The sequence below is a fragment of the Nyctereutes procyonoides genome, unplaced genomic scaffold (genome assembly GCF_905146905.1).
Source record: "Nyctereutes procyonoides isolate TBG_1078 unplaced genomic scaffold, NYPRO_anot_genome, whole genome shotgun sequence".
NCBI lineage: Eukaryota > Metazoa > Chordata > Mammalia > Carnivora > Canidae > Nyctereutes > Nyctereutes procyonoides.
Window position 1 is genome coordinate 25650392 of NW_026575132.1, and position 19637 is coordinate 25670028.

At 58.0% G+C, this 19637-nt stretch overlaps 2 protein-coding genes across 2 annotated transcripts in view; both read right to left on the minus strand.

Annotated features, from left to right (window-relative positions):
* Window positions 1–2572: 2572 nt before the first annotated feature.
* Window positions 2573–12501, minus strand: CRYBA2 (crystallin beta A2). The gene is made up of 6 exons (XM_055345487.1): window positions 12283–12501; window positions 10494–10672; window positions 5495–5659; window positions 4609–4750; window positions 3288–3430; window positions 2573–2720 (listed from the first exon to the last, which is right to left on the minus strand). The coding sequence occupies exons 2-6, from the start codon at window positions 10508–10510 to the stop codon at window positions 2573–2575; spliced, it is 615 nt and encodes a 204-aa protein (XP_055201462.1). The 5' UTR covers window positions 10511–10672; window positions 12283–12501.
* Window positions 12502–15551: 3050 nt separating this feature from the next.
* Window positions 15552–19637, minus strand: part of CFAP65 (cilia and flagella associated protein 65) — a 32425-nt gene continuing 28339 nt past the window's right edge. Inside the window, 6 exon segments of the mRNA XM_055345432.1 lie at window positions 15552–15724; window positions 15828–15965; window positions 16568–17059; window positions 17559–17687; window positions 18003–18199; window positions 18420–18464. Of these exon segments, the coding sequence (XP_055201407.1) occupies window positions 15631–15724; window positions 15828–15965; window positions 16568–17059; window positions 17559–17687; window positions 18003–18199; window positions 18420–18464 (1095 nt within the window). The 3' untranslated portion in view covers window positions 15552–15630.

Here is a 19637-nt window from a genome sequence, read left to right on the forward strand (position 1 = left end):
GGGACCAAACCCAGGGCATCACAGGAGGGGAGGACCTTGGGGATGGCATTGAGGTCTCAATCTCTTTCCTTCATGCCTTCTTATTTCTTTCTCAGGTAGAAAATGAGGAGCAGGAGGTCAGAGCTGAGAGAGTGGGGAGGCAGTGGGGTTCATGCCATGCTGTCAGCAGAAGGCTGAGACAGACAGAAGGGAGAGGTGCTCAGAGTTGGGAGTCTCTCCAGATATCCCAGCTCCAGACTAGTGTGGGATGAACAGCTCAGACTGTGTATCTCTGCTTCACTGAGGACTCAGGTGCTGAAGGGGTAAGTGAACTCTAGAAAGAGCTGGAAAGAGTTTGGGAAATGCTCCCCACATCCTACTGCCCCTTGATCTTGGCTGTGCCCAAAGGAAATGACCTCCTTCATCCCCTTTGGCCTTGGCTGAGTACAGCCAATGATTGGGTGGCAGGCAGTTTCTCCTCCACCCTCCTAACACCTGGCTGGGTGCTAGTCCCACAGGGTTCTGCTGACCATCAACCTGCCTAGAATGGGAGGAGATTGGAAAGGTGAAAATGCTCAGTCTCAGCCTGGCCTTGGCAACCCTTACTGCTTAGGTGTCAGTGTGGGGAATAGAGTTGGACCCCCAGGTCCCAGGTCCAGGAAGACCTAGAAGGTTCTTATTGACAAAGGCTGCAGTAAATATTAGCTCTCTCAACTCCCTAGTTATCCAGATGAGGACACTAAGACCTAGAGACAGGGAGTATCCTATTCAAGTTCCCACTGCCAGTTCCTGCATCTTTCTGACTCTTCCCAGCAGCCACAGACTCTCCTTGACTCTTTTGGGGACCACAGGGACTTGGGGCTATGCTGAGGCCTGAGCCTTTTAGCCACAGCTCAGGTAAGCCTCCCCTGAACAGCCTGGATTTAGGGTCAGGAGCCCTGTGTTCAAGTCCTGGCTTCATCACCAATAAAGTGGATGACCTTATCAAGGCTTATCTTTCTCAGACAGCCCAGTTCCTTTCTTCATTGATGAGATGGATGAAATATGGTAGGTATTAGGAGAACCAAATGCAACAGGGGTGTGGACTCTAGAACCTAACAAGGTGGAAAGCAGGATTCATACCCTACCCAGAATTCTGTCCCTTGTTCCTCCAATACTACCCCGGGATCCATAGATGGGAGAGGGCAGTGCAGGGGAATGAGGACCTTACTTTGACTGCCCCAGTGCTTTTCCATAACACCACAAGCATTTTCAGTGGTTTCTCCTGGAATCCTCACAACCCTGGGGTTGTGACAACCCTGGGGTTGTGGACAAGACAGGGATCAGTAGCCTTACCTTGCAAATGAGGCAAGGTAGGCTTAAGGATGTTATATATGACTGGGTCCCAGGTGTTCTGACTTCTGGTCTGGGGCTCTTCCCAAGGGAGCAGATGCCTGACTTTGCACAAGTGGGCCCTTGGGAATGGCTCAGGGCCATGTCTGACTGTTCTCCAATATTGCCCTACCTCCTTTGGGCTTGGGCGATGATCTGGGCCGGTCCTCCCCATTGATAGTCTCACTGGGGGCTTAAGAACACAAGCATCCTTGAATGACAGAATGGGGAGTCTCAAGGCTCTTGAAGGCCCTGCATATGTGGGATTGAGAGTATCATTAGCTGGGCCAAAGAGGGAACAAGGTAGAAACTGCATTGTGCCAGGGGCTCTGGTAGCTGCTATGACTCAGCCCCAGCATGGCTGTAGGTTTCTGCCACCTGCCCCAGAACACAGGCTCACTGTGGCTGGTGGCTGAGGGGTGGCCTCTCCAGATCACTAATCCTCTGAAGAGAGAGGCGGGAGAGGGGAGAGGAAAAAGGAGAGAGGGTTCTTTGGAACAGCTGAGATGAGGGGTATGAAAGTGCTTTGTCAATCCTGGAGTTCAATATCATGAAAGGATTGTTATTATCCAAAGGGTCTGGTGGCTCAACTCAGAGAAAATTTCCCCTTTAGAAGGCCCTGGGAGGCAGTGGGACTTCCCACTCATTTCTCCTCTTACAGCTTGCTTCTTTATAAGACAGAGATTCCATAAGGCTGGAGAAAGGGTGCAGGCTTTGCTCAGTTGGATAGAGAGCCACGGTGAAGATAAAGGCTAGAAATGCCCTGGGGGTTAGGGAGAAACCCAAATGAGTGCTGCACAGAGTTAAGGAGGTCCTGCTGTGTATGGTGGTACCAGGCCCAGGTGGTTGAAATTCAGCTATGAGCCCCGCTGTAGAACTGTGTGCACTCAAACCAGAGGATGGCAAATGCGCCATGTGTACCGTGGTACACCAGGCCCAAGCTGATGGGCCTTTACCAAGGAGAAGTGTGGAACTGGTTGTATTTAATAGGATCCCCAAGGTCCTTATCAGCAGTTTTCTCAGCTCTATTAGGGTCTAGCCACATACATACTAAGGCAGTTTATGCTCCAGTCAAGAATCTGAAAGCCTGGGGGGAGGGCTTGTGGCAGGGAAGGATTAGGATGAAGATCACAGAGCAAAACACCAAGAAAGAGACAAGAGGGACAGCCAGGTTCAGGAGATTTTATTGAGGGTCCTCAGGGGAGGTGTCAAGCTGTGGAGTTTAATGCTGGACTCTTCGAATGGACTGCAGCAGTCCGGTGTGGGCCTGGGTGCCAAATTCGCTGTAGGTATGGAACTCCCCACTGTGCCGGTCCCGCTCCAATACATACTGGTAGCCCCGGTAGCCTGGGTACTGGTAGGCCACCCACCTAGGCCAGTGAGAGCACAAGGGTGGTAAGCAGCTCTGCCCCTACTCCCACCAATGTCTCCCGTTAGTAGCCTTCCTTTCTCAGCCTCAGCTCTAAAACTATTGCTTCAATTTTCCCTACATGGGTCTCTCCCTGCCTGGTCCTCCCCTTGTTCCCTATTCCCACCCTCCATTGCCTCCTCATCCATCTTTTAAAACATCCCTTCCTTGGGATGGCTCAGAGGTTGAGCATCTGCCTTTGACTCAGGGCCTGAGCAGGCTCCCTGTGGGGAGCCTGCTTCTCCTTCTGCCAGTGTCTCTGCCTCTCTCTGTGTGTCTCTCATGAATGAATAAATAAAAAATCTTTTTAAAAAATCCCTTCCTCTATCCCCACATTGGCTCCCTGACTCTTACTCTATTACCTGCCTCCCCACAGTCTGTCTCCATCATCTCACTTCCCCCTGCCTCCCAGCCCCCGACATCCTTTTACCCTATCTCTTAGCACCCCATCACCTTTCCCAACCCCCTTCCCTGGTGCCCATTGCCTCCCTTCTTTTCTTATCTCCTTTGTTTCAGTCCCAGGACTCACGCTCCAGAGCTGACTTTGAGAGAACCCACATCCTTGCTGGCCCAGCCCATGGAAGGCAGAGATGGGTAGTCATCGCTGAGTTCAAACTTGCTGCCCTGGAAGTTCTCCCCCTCAAACAGTGTCACACGGCTGTCACTGTGATTCTGAGGCACAGGAAGGTGGGGGTGGACAGGTCAGGCCCTCCACAGAGGTATTAGTGAGTATATTCTCAGCCCCACTTTTCCCACCTTGCCTCCCAACACAGCTGTGCAGACACCCTGGCTTCACAAACATTCTCAGAGATCACTCCGTCAGGTCCATAGCAGTCTGGGAAGCTGGGGTACTTAGAAGTTCCCAGCCTAGTTCCTTCTATGGCTTTGGGTTGAGGTGGTGAGACTGAGGGTGTCCCAGAGTCCCTTCTAGGTCAGGGCTAGAGGGCATATTGTAATATGGACATATTTCAGAAGGAAAATCAGAGATCCTGAGAGAAATTTAGCCCATTAACCAAGAAACAGTTTTCCTAAAAGCCTCATTGACTATTCAATCCCCTGCCCAGCACCTTGGATACAGCCTCTCACAGCTGGGTAGGGCCCAGCTGCGGGGTGCCAGATGGCAGAGTCAGAACAGACAGGCCAGGGCATCAATGTTAGTTGGGTCTTGCCTTGCATAGTCCTAGGCCCTTCTCCTCCTGGAATGGAGAGCTAGGCTGAGTCAGCATTTGCTCTTTGCATTCGACCTCTAGCCTAGCTTCTCTATTCCAGGAGGGGAAGGGCCTAGGACTATGCAAGGCAAGTCAGTACAAGTGAGAAGTGAGATTCTCCCCTCCAGTGACTCGTTTGATTCACTACCAACCCTTACCCCACATACATACACAGAGACTGAGCTCTTTTCACCAAGGATCCCTGGATTGAGTTCTAGTCTCATCTTTGTGTTAATGCTCGTGTCCCGGGACAAGACACTTTGCCCTTCTGAGCCCCACTTCCACACTTGTATATGAGGCTAACAGCAGCCACCCCAGCCCTACAGGACAGTGTGATGACAGTGGCACTCTTTCACAGGTGTGGAGGACACGAGGTGAGGAACCTGTAGGTGCTAAGCACGGATGGGGCTCGGTGCTATCCATGGTGCTGATTTTGGGGGGGTTGGCACCTGACTATAGGCTCACAGTCCGAACTTTCCGAGATTCGTTTGGTCTGGGAAGTAATGCCATTACTGCTCATCTAGGAATTGTATTTACACATCCCCATATGGTGACTGGACAGCCTTTCTGAGGTGCCATGGTGGAGGCAGGGCCTGGAGCTGGGAGCTAGGAGGCAGAGGGGCAAGGGGAAGCTGTGCTTACCGCGCAGAGCACTGGCCGGAAGGAGAGCAGCTGGTCACTGTGGTGGCCGCCACTGCCGCTCCAGGCGCTCCAGCGAGGATAGTCCCCCTTCTCCAGAATGAACTGCTGTCCCTGGAAGTCGGGGTACTCAAAGGCCACCCAACTGGGGAAAGATAAAGGAAGCTGGGAGGTATCTGCCCCAGTCCCACTCCTTCCTCCTCACCCCCACCCTCACTGTGTCCTAAAAGACTGAGAAAACAATCTTTTTCTCCAACCCCAGGCTCTTACCGTGACATACACAGCGCATGGCAATATGGCCCCTCTAGAAGCTAAAGACTAAACCACCTGCTATTTGGAGTTTGAGGGATCCAGGCTTCCTGCTTAGGCTCCCCAGGTTGGAAGGAATTTTCTGATCTTCTGACTATCACCTAACCAAGGGTTCCTACCTCAAGCACTTAGGTGCCTGCAAAGGTAAGTGTAGGAACCCCCCAACCTGCAGCAGCAACCTGTGATAGCAACAACCTCCAATAGTCGGGGCCCCAGGCTCTCAGAGACCAGGGTGAAGGGAGAGGGAGTTGGTTTCTTTTGTTATACCAAGCGCAGAGCCATTTAACTTTGCACAGAGAAAAACTCTGGGGAGGAAATTACACTGGGAATCCCTTCAGGGTTCAGGCTGGTCTCACCGGTGCCCGCAAAGGGTCGCCTCTCGCCTTTATCCCTTTAGGATTTGTCTTGCGCACGGGAGTTCTGGGGAGACCAAAGGGTTCCCCATGTGGGTCGGTGTCTCTCGGGCAGGGCAAAGGTCTGGGGAACGGAGGTCCGAGAGCTGAGGTCCCAGGCTTGGAGTTTAGACCCGGGGAGCCCGGCGCCCCCAACCCAGCCCCGCCGCGCCTGGCGCATCACTCACGCTCCATTTTCCACCTTGACAGAGCGCACCCTGCGGAGGCCTCCGCGCTCGGCGATGTTCGCGCAGTCGCTCAGCAGCCGGCAGCGGCGGCCCTGGAAGTCCTCCTCGTCCCAGAGCGTGAGGCTGGCGGGCGCCGGACCTGGCGCGGGGGCGCTGCTCATGCCGCTGCGGGCGAGAAGGGCGGGACCAAAGAAAGGTTCAGCGTCGGGCCGGCCCCCTCCCGGGCCCAGGCGCGCCCAAGGCGGGTAGAGGGAGGCGAGGAGCGCGGGGCTCCACCCGGGCTGCGGGCTGCCAGCGGCTGTCCCTCGCCTCGCCCTCCCCCGCCCCGGGGAGACCCCGCCCCAGCCCCGAGTATTCACCCGGTGGGGTGAGCGCTGTGCTGTCGGAAAACCCAGAGGCTGCGCGCAGGCTGGGCGCGCGCGGGGCTTTATACCGGGCCTCGCCCCCCTCCGCGCATTCTTCCCGCTGGGGTGGGGGCGCTGAGTCAGCGGGCAGGCCGCGGTCAGTTCTGGTGTCCCCTGGGGAGCCCAGGCCTTTCCGGCAGCCGCCAATCTGGCCCCAGCCCTCGGGGATCACAATAGAAACTGCTGAGGCCCATGTCCCGCGCCCGCCGCAGCTGAGGCTGACTCCGCTTTTTCTTTTTTGGGGGGCCTGAGCGGGGCAAGGCGTACCCGGCCTCCGGGCCAGAACGCGCCCTCCCTGGCCCAGACCCTTAGTGATGGAGGTACCAGGTCACTCTGGGGCCACCTGGCTACGATCGCGAATTCTTGAGGCTCTCGAGAAATCTTGCCAACGCCTACCCTCCACCTCTTCCTCAGGCCTAGGGCGAGGCGGCTCCCGACGCTGGCCGGGAGGGTAGACACAGCTCTCCGCCAACGGTTTTCCTCCCGCCCTCCGTCCTCTTTGCCCCGGAGCGCTGGCCGGTGGTGGCTCCTATGCTCCCGAGCTTGAGTTCCCGGACCCAGCTCGGCGCTCCGCGCTCCGGAGTTTTCGTGCGCGGAGGGGCCAAGGAGGAGGCAATGACCAGGACTCGCCGCGACGCGGCGCTGAGCTCAGGAAACGTAAACCGCCCAAGGGAGGGCTCGGATTTACGAAGCGCTTAGAAATAATAGTAATTAAAGGAATGGCTCACTGTGGTAGGTAGAATGGTTCAACCTCAGCGTTACGCTCCCAGTGGCCAGACAGAGCTCCAGGGTCTGGGGACTCTGGTGGGAACGAAAGGTCCTAGGCTCTGGCCCTCAATCCCAGGGCCCTGTGTGGCAGGGAGAAGGAGGGAGAGTGGGAGGGGGAGAGGAGGAGGAGGAAAGGCTTGGGGCCTCCAAGGGAGGTCATTTTCTCCCAATTTACAGCCGAATTTCCTAACCATCATAGTTGTCAATAAGGCATAAAGACTTCTGGCAAAATTGTGAGCTTTCCTTAATGGAGAGGGTATTCCAGCAGAAGCCGAGGAGAGAGTGAGAAGGGAACTGCTATTTTGTTGTTCACATCAGTCCATGGCTTTCTTTATAAACTCAACAAGAGTCCAGTGAGGTAGGCTTGGACATGCAGACCTGGAAACTGAGGCACCAGGGGGCACAGGGCCTCCTCCACATTCACACAGCCAGGGTCAAAGCAAGATTAGAACTTAAACCCTTTGACTCCAAAGCCAGTGCTCTTACCACTCCACATCCTCTGACTAAAAGTTAGGCTTGTAGAGGCCAGATGCTGCGGCCTCAGCTCCTGGCAACCTGCCATGTTGACCGGCCGTCCTTTCTGGCCAGTCAAGCTCATTCCCACCTCGGAGCCTCCCCTTACCTGGATGGAGTGTTTTAGTCTCAAGGTCTTGGCAAGCTGGTTCCTTTGTTACCTCCTGGGTGATGCTGTTCCTGGCATTTACTGTTCATCGCATCACCCTGTTTTCTTTATAGTGTCTATCACTCTGTAAAGTTGTCTTAATCTTTTGCTCAAGAGTGTTTGTGGGTGCACTGAGTATCTCTCTTACTAGAATGTAAGCTCCATTTAAGGGGGGCAGGGGCCGTGTTGGTCCTGTTCTTTGTTATCCTCAAACCCAGCACAGTACTGGGCACAGAGTAGGTGCTCAATAAAACCTGAGTGAGGGAACAGGTGGTCAGGCTGTGTCAAATGTCCAGGGGGAAGGGGTGTAGAGGAAATTCCCCAGTGAGAGAGCAAGGGCAATGGTTTGCCCACTCTACCAAGCCCCTGCCCACCCCCTGGCTCCAAAATTCTGGACTGCTGAGAACAGGTGTTGGGAGACACTGGAGCCTCCCTTAGGTCTCTCTTTTCACTCGTGAGGAACTGCTATTGAAAATCCTAAGGTGTGTGAAGGTGAATGCCAAGAGTAAAGTACCCTAAAACACGAGGAGTAAAGTCCATGTTAGGAAGGTTTGAATCACAGCAAGGACGACCAGAGCCGGGCTTGAGTGAAGATGGGGTCAGAGCACGCCCAGTGCCCTGATTCCCTGCCCGAGAGGACGTTTGGAGAAACATAAATAGGGTATAATTTCCCCCAAAAATCCATAAGGGAGAAATACAAACTATCGAGTGGGGCCAGACAGAGTTCTGGGTTCTTCGTGTCCTGGTCCTTGGACTTGGGCTCCCGAGGCGGGTCGTCGGACGCGGCGGGAGGTGAGACCGAATCTCTTTCCCTCCCTCCCTCCCTTCCTCCTCTCCCTCCTTCCTCCTCTGTCTCTATGGGCAATTCTAGACTCGGCCGCCAGGGGGCGCGGGCGGGCCGCGCTGGAAGGGAAGCCTGCGAGGTGAGGTAGGTGAGGTGGGTGGGGTGGGGTGGGGTGGGTGGGGTGGCAGGGAGAGTTGGTGCGAGCCTGAGGTCTGGGCGGCGACGCGCGCGGGGGCGAGTGCGTCAGGCTGTGCGTCTGCGCTGCTCCGTGACGCGGGCGCCGGGTGTTCGCCCCGAGGTTGCGCGGGTGCCTGCCAGGGGCTGGACGCTGCCCTGGGGTCTGGGCTGCGCCCAGGTGGGCAGTTTCCGATCCAGCTGTTGGCCAGACGACCATATGCTGCAGGAGGGGTGTGTGTGTGTGTGTGTGTGTGTGTGTGTGTGTGTGTGTGTGTGGTCGGGACACAGTGGGGAGGCAAAAGAGCTGAGATCCAAATTCGAATGAAGAGTCCGGCTGGGATTTGGGGTGGAGACCCTTCGTGGGAGAAAGGGTACCTTTCTAGTCCTAAATTCCGGTCTGGGCTCTGCTCTCAGAAGCTGTGAGGCACTAGCCAGCCTCTTGCCTCCTGGGTACCTCGGTTTCCCCATTGGAAACAAGGTTAGAGGGCCCAGTGCTCCCCCTCCCCCGCTCCACCCCCGTTCCAGATGTCTGCGAGCAGCTCTCTCAGAAATGGGCACACCCACCAAGACGGCCAGGAGCCAGCTGCCTTGACCTCTCTCAGGGTCCTCGCCTCCCCCAGACCTTGCCCTGGCTCTGGGCATCAAAGTCATAGAGAAAGGGAAGGAGGACCCACTGACAGAGAAGGGGCTGTCAGGCAGCCCTGCCGGGTGTGCTAGAATGGGATTCTGGGGTCCTTGTCCCTATTTTGTGCTATGGACCCTCTCCCGGCCTCCTTTCTCCACCAGGCTGATCCAGCGCCAGTCCCCCAGCTGACATCCCCCCCCCCGCCCCTCCTCTGTCACCTCCTAGCCCCCTTCCTCCCCTCAGCAGCTGGTCCTGTTTGTTTTCCCAGATCAGTTGCGCTTAGAGCTTCCTGAAGGATGGATGCACAGGTGGCTTTGTTTGCCAGCTCAGCACCCTCACTCCCACCTCCTCCCCATCCGCAGCCTCAGCCTTTGGGTGTGGAAGGGGGAAGTTAGGCCAAAAAAAAAAAGTGTCCCCAGATCTACACCTCCAAGAGACCTCAAGCTCTCATAGGGATCTCATTGCCCTCAAAGAACTCCCCATCCCCACCCTCTCCAGCCCTTCATCTCCTATGGGGGACTTCCGGTCCCATAGAGAAATCTCTAGGACTACCCTCCCCATGATTCTACCAAAGCCTGAAACCCACCAGGTACCTTCAGATCCCACAGAGAAACCCTCAGACTCAGTCCTGTGTCCTCAGAACCCGAGACCCTCAGATCCCGCTCAGGGCCCTTTCCCGTACAGGGACACACAGATCTGATGAAGATCCCTCAACCTGATCCTGGGCTCCCACCCAGGTCTCTATCCCATATAAAGGCGATATCTGAGAATCCCCAGAGACCTCTCCCTCAAGTAGAGCCCCATCCCTGAGCAGCCCGACTTCCCAGTACTGCTGGGCAGCTTAGAAGTGCCCAGTGGCCCATGTCCTCTCCTCAAGCTGGCCGGCTCCCACCTCTTACCCCTCATTTCACTGGGAAATCAGCCAGGGCTTTGGTGACTGAAGATGCAAATTCTGTGAATGGTGCCCTCCCTCCCCCTGGTCTGGTCACCAGCCTCTCCTTTACAGCCTCACTACCCCCCCGCCCCCCCCCCAGGTTCGGAGCCAGGAACGGGCAGATGAGCACCTTCCCTGGGGCTGTGAGGTCTGGTCTCCTGGGAGACAGATAACTGAGAGATCAGCTCAGTTCAGGCAGGGTCCGACAGCTGGCCCCAAAGAGGGGGGTCCTGGGGGGGATGCGGGAGCCCCACTCACACACCCGTTGTCCTCCCCTGCCAGCAGCAGAGCCCCTCTTCTCTGCCTCTCAGTGGGGACGTGGAGCTGGCTCCCATCCAGGGAGATGGGAGGCAGCTTCCACCGCCACACGCTCACCAGACACAAAGCCAGGGGGCTCATGCAGGGCAGCAGGGAGAGGGCAGGCACACGCATGCCTTGGGGCTACAGGCACAGCAGATCCCACACACGGATCCCACACACCGCACGTGAGCACTCTCCTAGGGTTCAATAGGCCCCCAAAGCCACACTCATTTACGGGCAAACGCTTGTTCACTCACTTATTCCTCCAATAATTTAATAAAATGTGCCATGTGCCCCCCTGTGCTGGGTGTTGGGGGTCACACACGGGTATTCCCTTGTGACTTACACTTGCACATATCCCATTCCACGGCCAGTGTCCAAGAGGAGAGAAGGTCGTCTCAGTCACCGGCCCATGAGCATACAGACACTGGAGGGTTAAGAGTGCTCGGGAATCTTGCACCACTGCCTGGGTTCAAATCCAGCTCCACTGCTTCTAAGTTGCACTCTACTCCTCAGTTTTTCCCGCTGGAAAATGGGAACAATAGTCTTAAAAACTGTTGTGAAGATTCGAGAGCATGTAAAACAGAACTGGCCTGCCGAACATGCCCAATAAATGTTAGCCCTTAGTTGTCACAGCGGTTGCGGTCATGAATGGCTTTGCTGCAAGGCTTCCCCCCTGCTCCCCGCACCCCCAGGCCTGGCTGGAATGGAGGCTGGAGTCAGGGCAGCAAGCCTAGCTCTGGGGGCTGCATCCCCCTTCCCACATTGGCCTTGTGGAAGCCTGCCTAGCACTCTGGATGGGGAACCTTCCTGCCTCACCCCATTCAAGCCACTCTGCTCTGGACCTCAGTTTGGGAGGGTCAGAGGGGGCGTATCTCAATTTCCTTTCCTCTGCTCTTCTGGAACAAGCACTTGGGAGCGGAACTGGAGGCTCTTCGGGTTCCCTATGTGCCCTGGGGCAGGTCAGTCCCTCTCTTGAGGGCCCAATTTTGTAGTACAGGCTGATTTTGGAGAGGCCTCCCAAGCCTGACTGCTGTGCTCCTGTGGTGCCTCAGGAAGCCTCCCTGCCCTCCCCACCCAGCCTCTGCACCCACCACCCCCCCTAGCCAGAGTGAGGGGGTGAGTTGCCAAGGTCGCCATGGGGACTAATCTCTGAGAAGGTCAGTGAGGCTCCGGTTCTGCCTTGGCCCGGATGGGGATTAGCACCTGGTTATGAGCCCCCCCACCCCAGTGCCTCCACTCCCGGTCCCCTCCCAGGACCCCTGACTCTCAAGTGGACCCTGGGCAGAGGTTCCACGGCTGGGCCACAACCGGCAGGTGGGTAGCGGGTAGGTCAGCTGCCAAAGCTGTCTGTCTCTACAGCTGTGGCCAAGAGAGAAAAGGGCAGAGATGGGGTCAGATGGTGCCCCTCGTGGCTCAGTGTCCAGCGGGGCCTGAGCCTTGCCCCTCTTCATCATTTGCCCTTTACTGGGGAAAAGATGGGTCTCCCAAGTCAGGCCTATCAGCCCTCCCCGGCTCTGGGGCTCTGGCCGTTAGAAGCCACCTCTCTCTCCTCTCTTGGGAGTGATTTCCTCCAGTGTGGGGCTGGAGGCCCTTTTCACCTGGTGGACCCCTACCTCCCCACATGCTCTGCCTTCCACCTCTGCTTACCCTGACCTTTGACCTGGCATCTTCAAATCTCTCCATCTCTCCCAATTGTACCTTTCTTGCTCTATCAGGGTACTTCGCTCCCTCTCTTGTTTTGGTTTCTCTGGGGTTGTCTTTGTCACTCCCTAGCCCTGGCTTTCACGGGGGCAAGGGGGTGCGCGGGGAGCTGCAGCCTCTCCAGATCCTGAAATCTCCCCTGGGTCTCACATCTTTCTGGGCCTCATCTATCTTTCTGTCCTGCCTGTGTTTTCTGCTCTCTGTCTCCCCTCCCCAAGGCTTCTCTGCGCTTTCCCAGTCCCAGGGCTGCCCGCACTCCAACCGCTCAGTCCCTTATTCCGCTTCCTCCCCTACCTGTCACCTCCCCCGCCTGGGGTGCTGACAGGGATGACAGGAAGCAGGCTCTGGCTGGGAGCTGGAAGGGGGTGGGGGGAGGGGCCCACTCTCGATCGCCAGCTGCTGAGCACCCCCCTCCTCCCCAAGCCCCGCACCTGCAGGCCAGCCTGGCGCCTGGAGTCTCCGCCCCTGGCCGGGCAGGGAGGAGGGCCCTGGACGGGAGAGGCCGGAGTTTGAGCCTAGGCCTCAGTCAGGAAATGCGGGTCTTGGGGACGGGAGGTGGAGGTCTGGAGAAATTAGGACCTGGAGGGAAAAGGCAGTGGTTCTCGGTTGCAAGGGCTGACCCAGCGTCCTGGTGGCTTCATTCTTCCCACCCGCCCCCCAACACACACCAAATGACTGTGTGTGTGTGCGTGTGTGTGTGTGTGTGTGTGTGTGTGTGTGTGGAAGGGGGTCGCTTCAGGGGGAGATCTCTTCATTGTGCGACCCCCAGATCTGAAATCTCAGCCAGAGGTCGGGAGCTCTAACCCCCTTCCACGATTAGGGAGGAGAAGAGGAAGCCCTCAAAGACACAGGGAAGATGTGCCGGTGCCAGGCCAGGCCCCTGACAGGCAAATCTTCAGCAACAGGCAAGGAGCAGAGGACCAGGAGCCTGGTCAGGGAGGGCAGGATGGGGGCTGCACATGCCCCAGCCTGGGGGTCCATGGATGTCCTCCTCCCCAGGGCCGCTGCAGTCCACCCCCTCCCAGAACTTCCTGGAATCTGTCAGAGCCATCTCATCCCCTCCCCCTCCCTTTCTCTGCACAGAGGAATCAGCAGATCCCATAGGGCCTGCGGGTAGTTGAGCGGGGGTGACAGTGGAGGGGGGGCAGGTAGAAAGGACAAGCCAGCCCCTCCAGGAACATCCAGAACGGAGCTGGAAGGACCTGTGGCTCCTGACCTTTGTTCTCTCTCCCCAGGGGCTACCTCTGCCTGGGTGTGTGTGGGGGTACAATCCCATGTAGCCCCAGGATGCTTCCTCACTCCGAGGGGAAACTGTGGCTCCTTACCGCTGTCCAAGAGGCTTCCCTCCACTTACGACCTACAACGGGCCCCTCTGTCTGGGGCAAGACTGGCACCACCACCAATTTTGAGGAGGAGGAATGGAGGACACCGGGAGTCAGAGGACAGAGGGACTCGGTTGGTCGGACTGACCTACCACTGTGTGTGGAACTCTCAGTTCTAGACTCAGCAGGCAGGAGGCCAGGGTCTAGGGCACTCTCCGCCTCCTCCCCCATGTCAGATCTTAGCACTTTGAATCACTGCAGAAGGGCACCCGGCTGTCTCAGGTGTGGGTGGTGGCTAATGACCCGTGGACTCCTGCCTAAGATGAGGGTCATTCGGACCCACCCTCACCCGACCCGCAGCTGCGTGCAACAGGAGGCCTTGGGATTATGGAGTTCTGGAAAGGTGGCGAGCTGCGGTCCCTGGGGATCCCGTCTGGCAAGGGCTAGGGGACCCCATGTTTGTCCTTTTCAATCAGTCACTCAGTCTATCTCACACATGGGAAGACTGAAAGAGGGCCCGGGGAGATGGCAGGGAGTGAACCCTCAGGATGTCAGCACCAAACAGATTTGGAGGAACACACTGGATCTTCACCTGGCTCTAGCTCCTTCTACCCAGATTTTCCACACTTCACAGCTACTGCTCCAGCCCCTTGAGGGTCTCCAACTTCCCAGGGCAGGTGGCTCAGAATTATTGCTAGAAGCCCAGAAGCCAGGATTTGGGGACTGGTGAGGCCCTCGCTGGGAGGCCAGACCAACCCCTCTCATTGAGCAAACAGGAAAACCCAGGAGAGGCTGGGAAATGACTTGCCCAAGGCCACAGAAGTCGCTGGGACAGAGCGGGACTAGCAGCCGGGTTTCCACCTCCAGAAGGGCTCCTGTTTCGGCCACAGCCCCTTATGCCACCCGGTGGAGCCTGCTCAGCCGGCCCATATTACCCGGAATCAAGCCGGGCACCCTGGCGTTGCGGGCGGGACGAGGCAGGGCGGGCGGGGCCGGATGGGAGCCGGATCTCCCCGGGAGCGGCGCGCGGCCTCTCCGACCCGTCTGGCGGCGGCGGCGGCGGCGGCGGCAGGTGCCTGCGTGGCGGTCGGGCCCGGCCCCCGGGCGGGTGCTGAGAGGCCACCCCTGCCTCACGCGAGCCGAACGAACAAAACGCTCAGGTCCGGTTTGTGCGAGGGGCTCGTCGCGGGGCGGGAGCGGAGGGCCCGGGGCCTGGCTGGCGCCCTCGGCGAGCTCCTGGTCCTGGTCTTCTGCGAGCGCAGTGGCCCCCAGCGCGCCGCTAGCCGCCGCCCTCACCTGCGCGCATCTGCGGCTGACACGTCGCCGGCCGAGGAGGCCACCCAGGTGCGCACCCGGCCCGCCCCTCCCTTCCTCCCTCCCTCCCTCCTGGCCACCCTTCACCTGGCCCGGCCCTGCTTGGCTTGGCCCCCAGCCCACTCCCCCGAGCTTGTGCGGGAGCCCGGGCTCAGCACGCTTTTATACCGCCTGCTCAGTCCCCGCCCCTAGACACACACGCACACGCACACACACACTCACACCTGTCCCGGGCGCCTGTTTGCTCGGAGCAAATATTGACTCAGAGGAGGCGGAGCGCCCCCACCCCCTCTCCGCCCCCGCCTGGGCTCTGGGGCCGGAGCTCTTCCCAGGCCTTGGCCGCGGGGGTGGAGGGGGGGTGTCGGGGACCTGGGCGCCTCTGGAACAACACCAGATGTCACTTTTCCACCCACCTGCCTGGAGGGGGGGGGAAGAGCAGAGGACAGAGGCTGCCGGGAGGAGGTTAGCGGGGAGAGAGAGGTGGGTCTCCTAGGGAAGGTGGGACATCACTTGGGCTGGGGATTCAGATTCACGATGGGGGTCGCTTAGTAGGGCCTGTGGCCCGCTGTCTAGCTGTGACCTCCACCCACGTCCCAGCGTCTAGCCCTTAGCCCTCCACGACGTGCCCCGGTTTTCCTCCCCGCTCAACCTCTTAGCACAGTACCGAGAACCCGACAGATGCTGAGAAAAGGCTGGTGATGGAGGGACCGAGCCTCGGAGCAGGCGCAATGGGGAAAGGGGAGGGGTGGTCACCTCACCCTGCAGCCACCTGCTGCGCCGATTAGACTTGGCGCTCAGTTCCCGTCCGCCGGGCTGCGCTGGGGCAAAGGCCGCTTAGGCCCCACCCGAAGCGCCCTCCACTGGCCGAACCAGGTCGGCGCCCGGAGTGAGCGGCAGGAGCCCAGGCCCCGCGGCCGCGTGGACGGGAGAGACGCACCCTCCCAGCACCCAAGTCTGCAACGAGTCGCTGCAGTTCGCCTCGGCCGCTCCCACCATCTGTCCCTCCCAGAGCGCGCGCAAGAATTCCTCCTGCGTCGGGGAAACAAAGTCAAGGCAGATACAGAAGGCCGGATGCTTTACTGGCGGGGCGGCGGGGAGGGGGCCCGTAGGGCAGCAAGTCGGAGGGGTTGGGCTCTGGCGTCCTCAAAGAGTCGCAGGGGGCGGCACCGCCGGGCGGGGCACCTCTGCTTGCTGCAGCCCGAGGGGCGCCGCGGGCAGCGAGTCGGGAGTCTCAACCCTGGAAGACAGAAAGCCCCAGAGGGAGGTCGGGGGCAGGCCCGGGGCCAAGCCTGCCCGCCCCGCCGCCCCTCGCGCCCCTCCGGCGCGGGGGGCGCCCCCACCTGGAAACGCTGAGCGGCGGCAGGGCGATGACGCGCGGCCGCGAGGTGAGCACCACCTCCCCGCGGCTCGCCTCCACCAGGATGTTCTGGATCATGTTCTCGAGCAGCGCCTCCTGCAGGTTGGCGAACGCCGGGAGCCTGCGGCGGCGGGAGGGGGCGGTGGTGGGTGGCAGCGACGCCGTCGACGGCGCTCCGCGTTCTCCGCGGGCCTCTTGCGTGCTGCACACCGCGCGCCCTGTGCTCTGCGCGGGTTCCCGGGTCGCTCCCTGCCCTCCCAACCCTAGAAGCCATCCTTGTTCCAATTTTACAGACGCTCGTATGTGGCTGAAGGGGACCAAGTTGCCGAGCCGTCCGCTGCTGGAACAAGCGGTGGGATCCGAACCCGCGCAAGTGTAGGCCCATCTCGGGGCCGGGTGTGGGGAGAGGCATCAGGCTGAGACGAAGGGGGTGGTGGGGCCTAAGGAATCCCCACACGGGCAGGGAGGGCCCGGGAGCAGCCCCAGGGAAAGGCCCTCCAAGAAGCGGGGGTGCTGACTACCCTCTGGAAGTGGTGTGCTAGTGACTGCTCGGAGCCGGGTCTTGGAGGGAAACACTACAGCTCGGATCGCCTCCCGCGAACACTCCCCGTGAAGGCCTTAAGCCACCAGTGGGGACGCCGGTGAACGCTGAGCTGGGAAGGGCCTTGCCCAGGTGAGCCCAGCACACCCCTGCCTCCAGGGATCCTTCCGCAGGCTGCTCACCGGCTGATGGTCTCCTTCTCGTCCTGCTCCTGCTCCTCCTTCACTATGACCTTCAGCTGCTGCTGCCACTGCCATTTCAGCGACTCCTGGGACGCAGGCTGCAGCATGGGCTCAATCCCCATCCAGGGCACCTTCTCTTCCTTCCCTTCCAGCTCCTCCTCCTCCAGCTCCCCCTTGCCTGTCTCCTCCTCTTCCATCTCCTCCTCTTCCTCCTCTTCCTCCTCCAGCTCCTCCTCTTCCTCTTCCTCTTCGCTCTTCTCCTCCTCCTCCCCCACTTTCTTTCCCAGCCTCAGTTTGTCCTCCTCTGGCTCCTTGCCTTTGCTGGCCTCCCAGCTGCTAGAGGATGGAGACAGGACTGGTGCTAAGTGCAGGGTGTTGTTCTGAGCCACGAACCTGGCTGACTGCTCATTCCAGAACTGGGAGAAGTAAGGCATCTTCTCCACCAGGCTTTGGTCCACGGCCTCATGGAAGATCTTGTCTTCTAGCAGACCCCTGTATGGCAGGGAGGAGGAAGAGGAGGTCCCTGCTGGGAGGCCTTGCAAGGGGTCCTTGGGCCCCCCCTTTGGGACTCTGGCTTCAGTGTTCTCCAAGGGGCAGTTCCTGTCCACTCTGTCTACAAATGGGTGCTTGGACTAACGAGCCCTTAGTCAGCTGCCCTGCCCACCCCTTCTTTAGAGGCATCTCTGGGCCCCATGGGTCCTTAGAGGTAGAACCAAGAGGTCAGAGTTACACAGATAAGCAACAGGAGGCCTGGGGAGACAGTGAACTGGCTCAGACCTTATCTACTAGCCCTGGACAGGACAGACCTCAGGATCCTTCTAGCCAGCTCCATCAGAGCTGCCCCATCCTGCAGGGCCTGGGGCCACCAGTGAAAGGATCTTGTAAGGAAGTTCTGTTTTTCAGGGCTGGGATTTCAGGGACCATGGGTGGACACAGAGTTGGCTGAATGAGCTGACAAGATGAGGGGGATGGTGAGGGTCCAGGGGGTCACCTGATGATGGTGGTGAGACAGTCAATCAGGAGCTGCTTTTCCTGCTTGGAGACAGTGGCCCACTTGTCTGGGGATTCTTCCTCAGAAGCCTCCAACTCCTCCCTGGGGCACTTTCTCTTTGGCAGCTCCCTGGAGCAGGCCGTGACATTCTGAGTGGGCTGAGTAAGCCACCATGTGGGGGGTTGGGAGATGGGGGTGGGTGGGTTCATGAGCAATGGTGGTGGCCATGAAGTCCTAAGAACATAGATGAGCTTGGGACAGCACCCCCACCTCCCACCTTGGCCCACATGTAGTGCTACTGCATTTGGGGACTCAAGCCCAAGCCTCAGAGTTGGCAACAGGACCTGGAGAGGCTCCAAGTTGGAAAAGGAAGGAAGGAGGTGGGGCAGGAGGCCTAGCTGGGGTCCCCAGGGGGCAGAGACCCCTCCCTCCCTGAGAGTTCACCGGTGCAAGAAGTGGCGGGGAAAGTCAGAGAAGTTTGCTAGGAAGTAGTCAGTGGCATGAGCACGGGCCGTGAGGCCCAAGTACAGCATGTCTGGCGAGGGCAACTGGGGACAGAACCAGTTTATCTTCTTTGGGATCTTAAGGTTCCAGCTGGCAGGCCGGTTGAGAGGCTGCTGATTCCTGATGGGGGGCAGCGTCTTTGGAAAGGAGGAGAGATGGATGACAGGGGTTTGGGGACATCATTCCCTCACCGATGGGTCCCTAGCCCCAACCAGGCCTTTTGGGCCAAATGCAAGTGTGATCCCACCCCACTTCCATCCCTCCCTTCCAGGAGGCTGGGCCAGCAGTTGGAGGTATCTCTGGAAGCAAGCAAGGACCTTTCAATTTATCCCAAGGAGATGGGGCTTATGAGCTCACCTCGTACTTCCTCATAGGTGCACAGGCTCTACAGTATCCCGCTTCCTGTGGAAGCAAGGAGACCCATGCTTGGGATACGAGAAGCCTAGAGGGACTCCCCTCTTCCTACCTTTCCTGTCCACCCATGGGCGGCTGGAAGCCCATGCCGGGACCTGCTGCCCTCTTGCTCTCACCCAACTCTCAGCCACACCCCCTTCCAGGACCTTCCTTAGGGAAGTGCTGCCTGCAGACTGCAAGGAAAATCAGATCACTCAAAGGAAAGGAGATTCCACCAAATATATGCAGGCTGTACCAAGGGTGCTTGTCCTTGTGCCTCGGAGCTTTGCAGCTTGGTGTGATAAGGAAATGCTCTCCTTCATTAAGATTTAATTCAGAAATCCCTTCTCCCACACCCTGCAGACATGATTTGCATTCATAGTTGGGCCACAGCTTCAGAGGGAAGCAGTGCCTCCTCCCTGGGGGTTGAGTGTGGTGAGTGCAGAGGTGATCAAGGTGCAAGAAGACCAGCATAGGGAGGCTGGGAAATGAGAAGGGTCAGAAGAGGCTGTTTTGTCTCATGTTTATTCTCTGTCTTCCCTACAAATACTAGTAGTCGTTTAGTGCATTTACTGGATGCCAGGCACTGTTGCAGGCTCTTTGCATGCTTTAACTCATCCAATCCTCACCACAATGCTGTGAAGCAGGCATTATTTTACTTGCATTCAAAATATTTTTGAACTTTCATTTTTAATCCTCTTCATATGGGCAATTTCAAATGTACAGAAAAGTAGAGAGAACGTACAGAGTCCTCCATTACCCACCACATTACCCACCCATCAGCAGCTCATGGCCAATCTTGTCTCATTTGTGTCCCACTTCTGGGTTCTCTCTCTCTCTCTTTTTAAGATTTATTTATGTATTTGAGAGAGTGTGCGCATATACTCATGTGAGCAGGGAGGGGAGGGGCAGAGGGAAAAGGAGAGAGTGAGTCTCAAGCAGACTTCCTGCTGAGGGTGGAGTTCAACCTCGATCCCATAACCCTGAGATCATGACCTGAGCTGAAACCAAGAGTTGGACACTTCACTGACTGCAACACCAGTTGCCCCTGGATTATCCTGTCAATCCCAGATGTCATATTCCCCTTATTTTACAGTTGAGGGACTGAGATGTTAAGTAACTTGACCAAGATCCCAGAATTAGAAATTATCAAAGCCAAGAATCAAAACTGGATAACTGGTT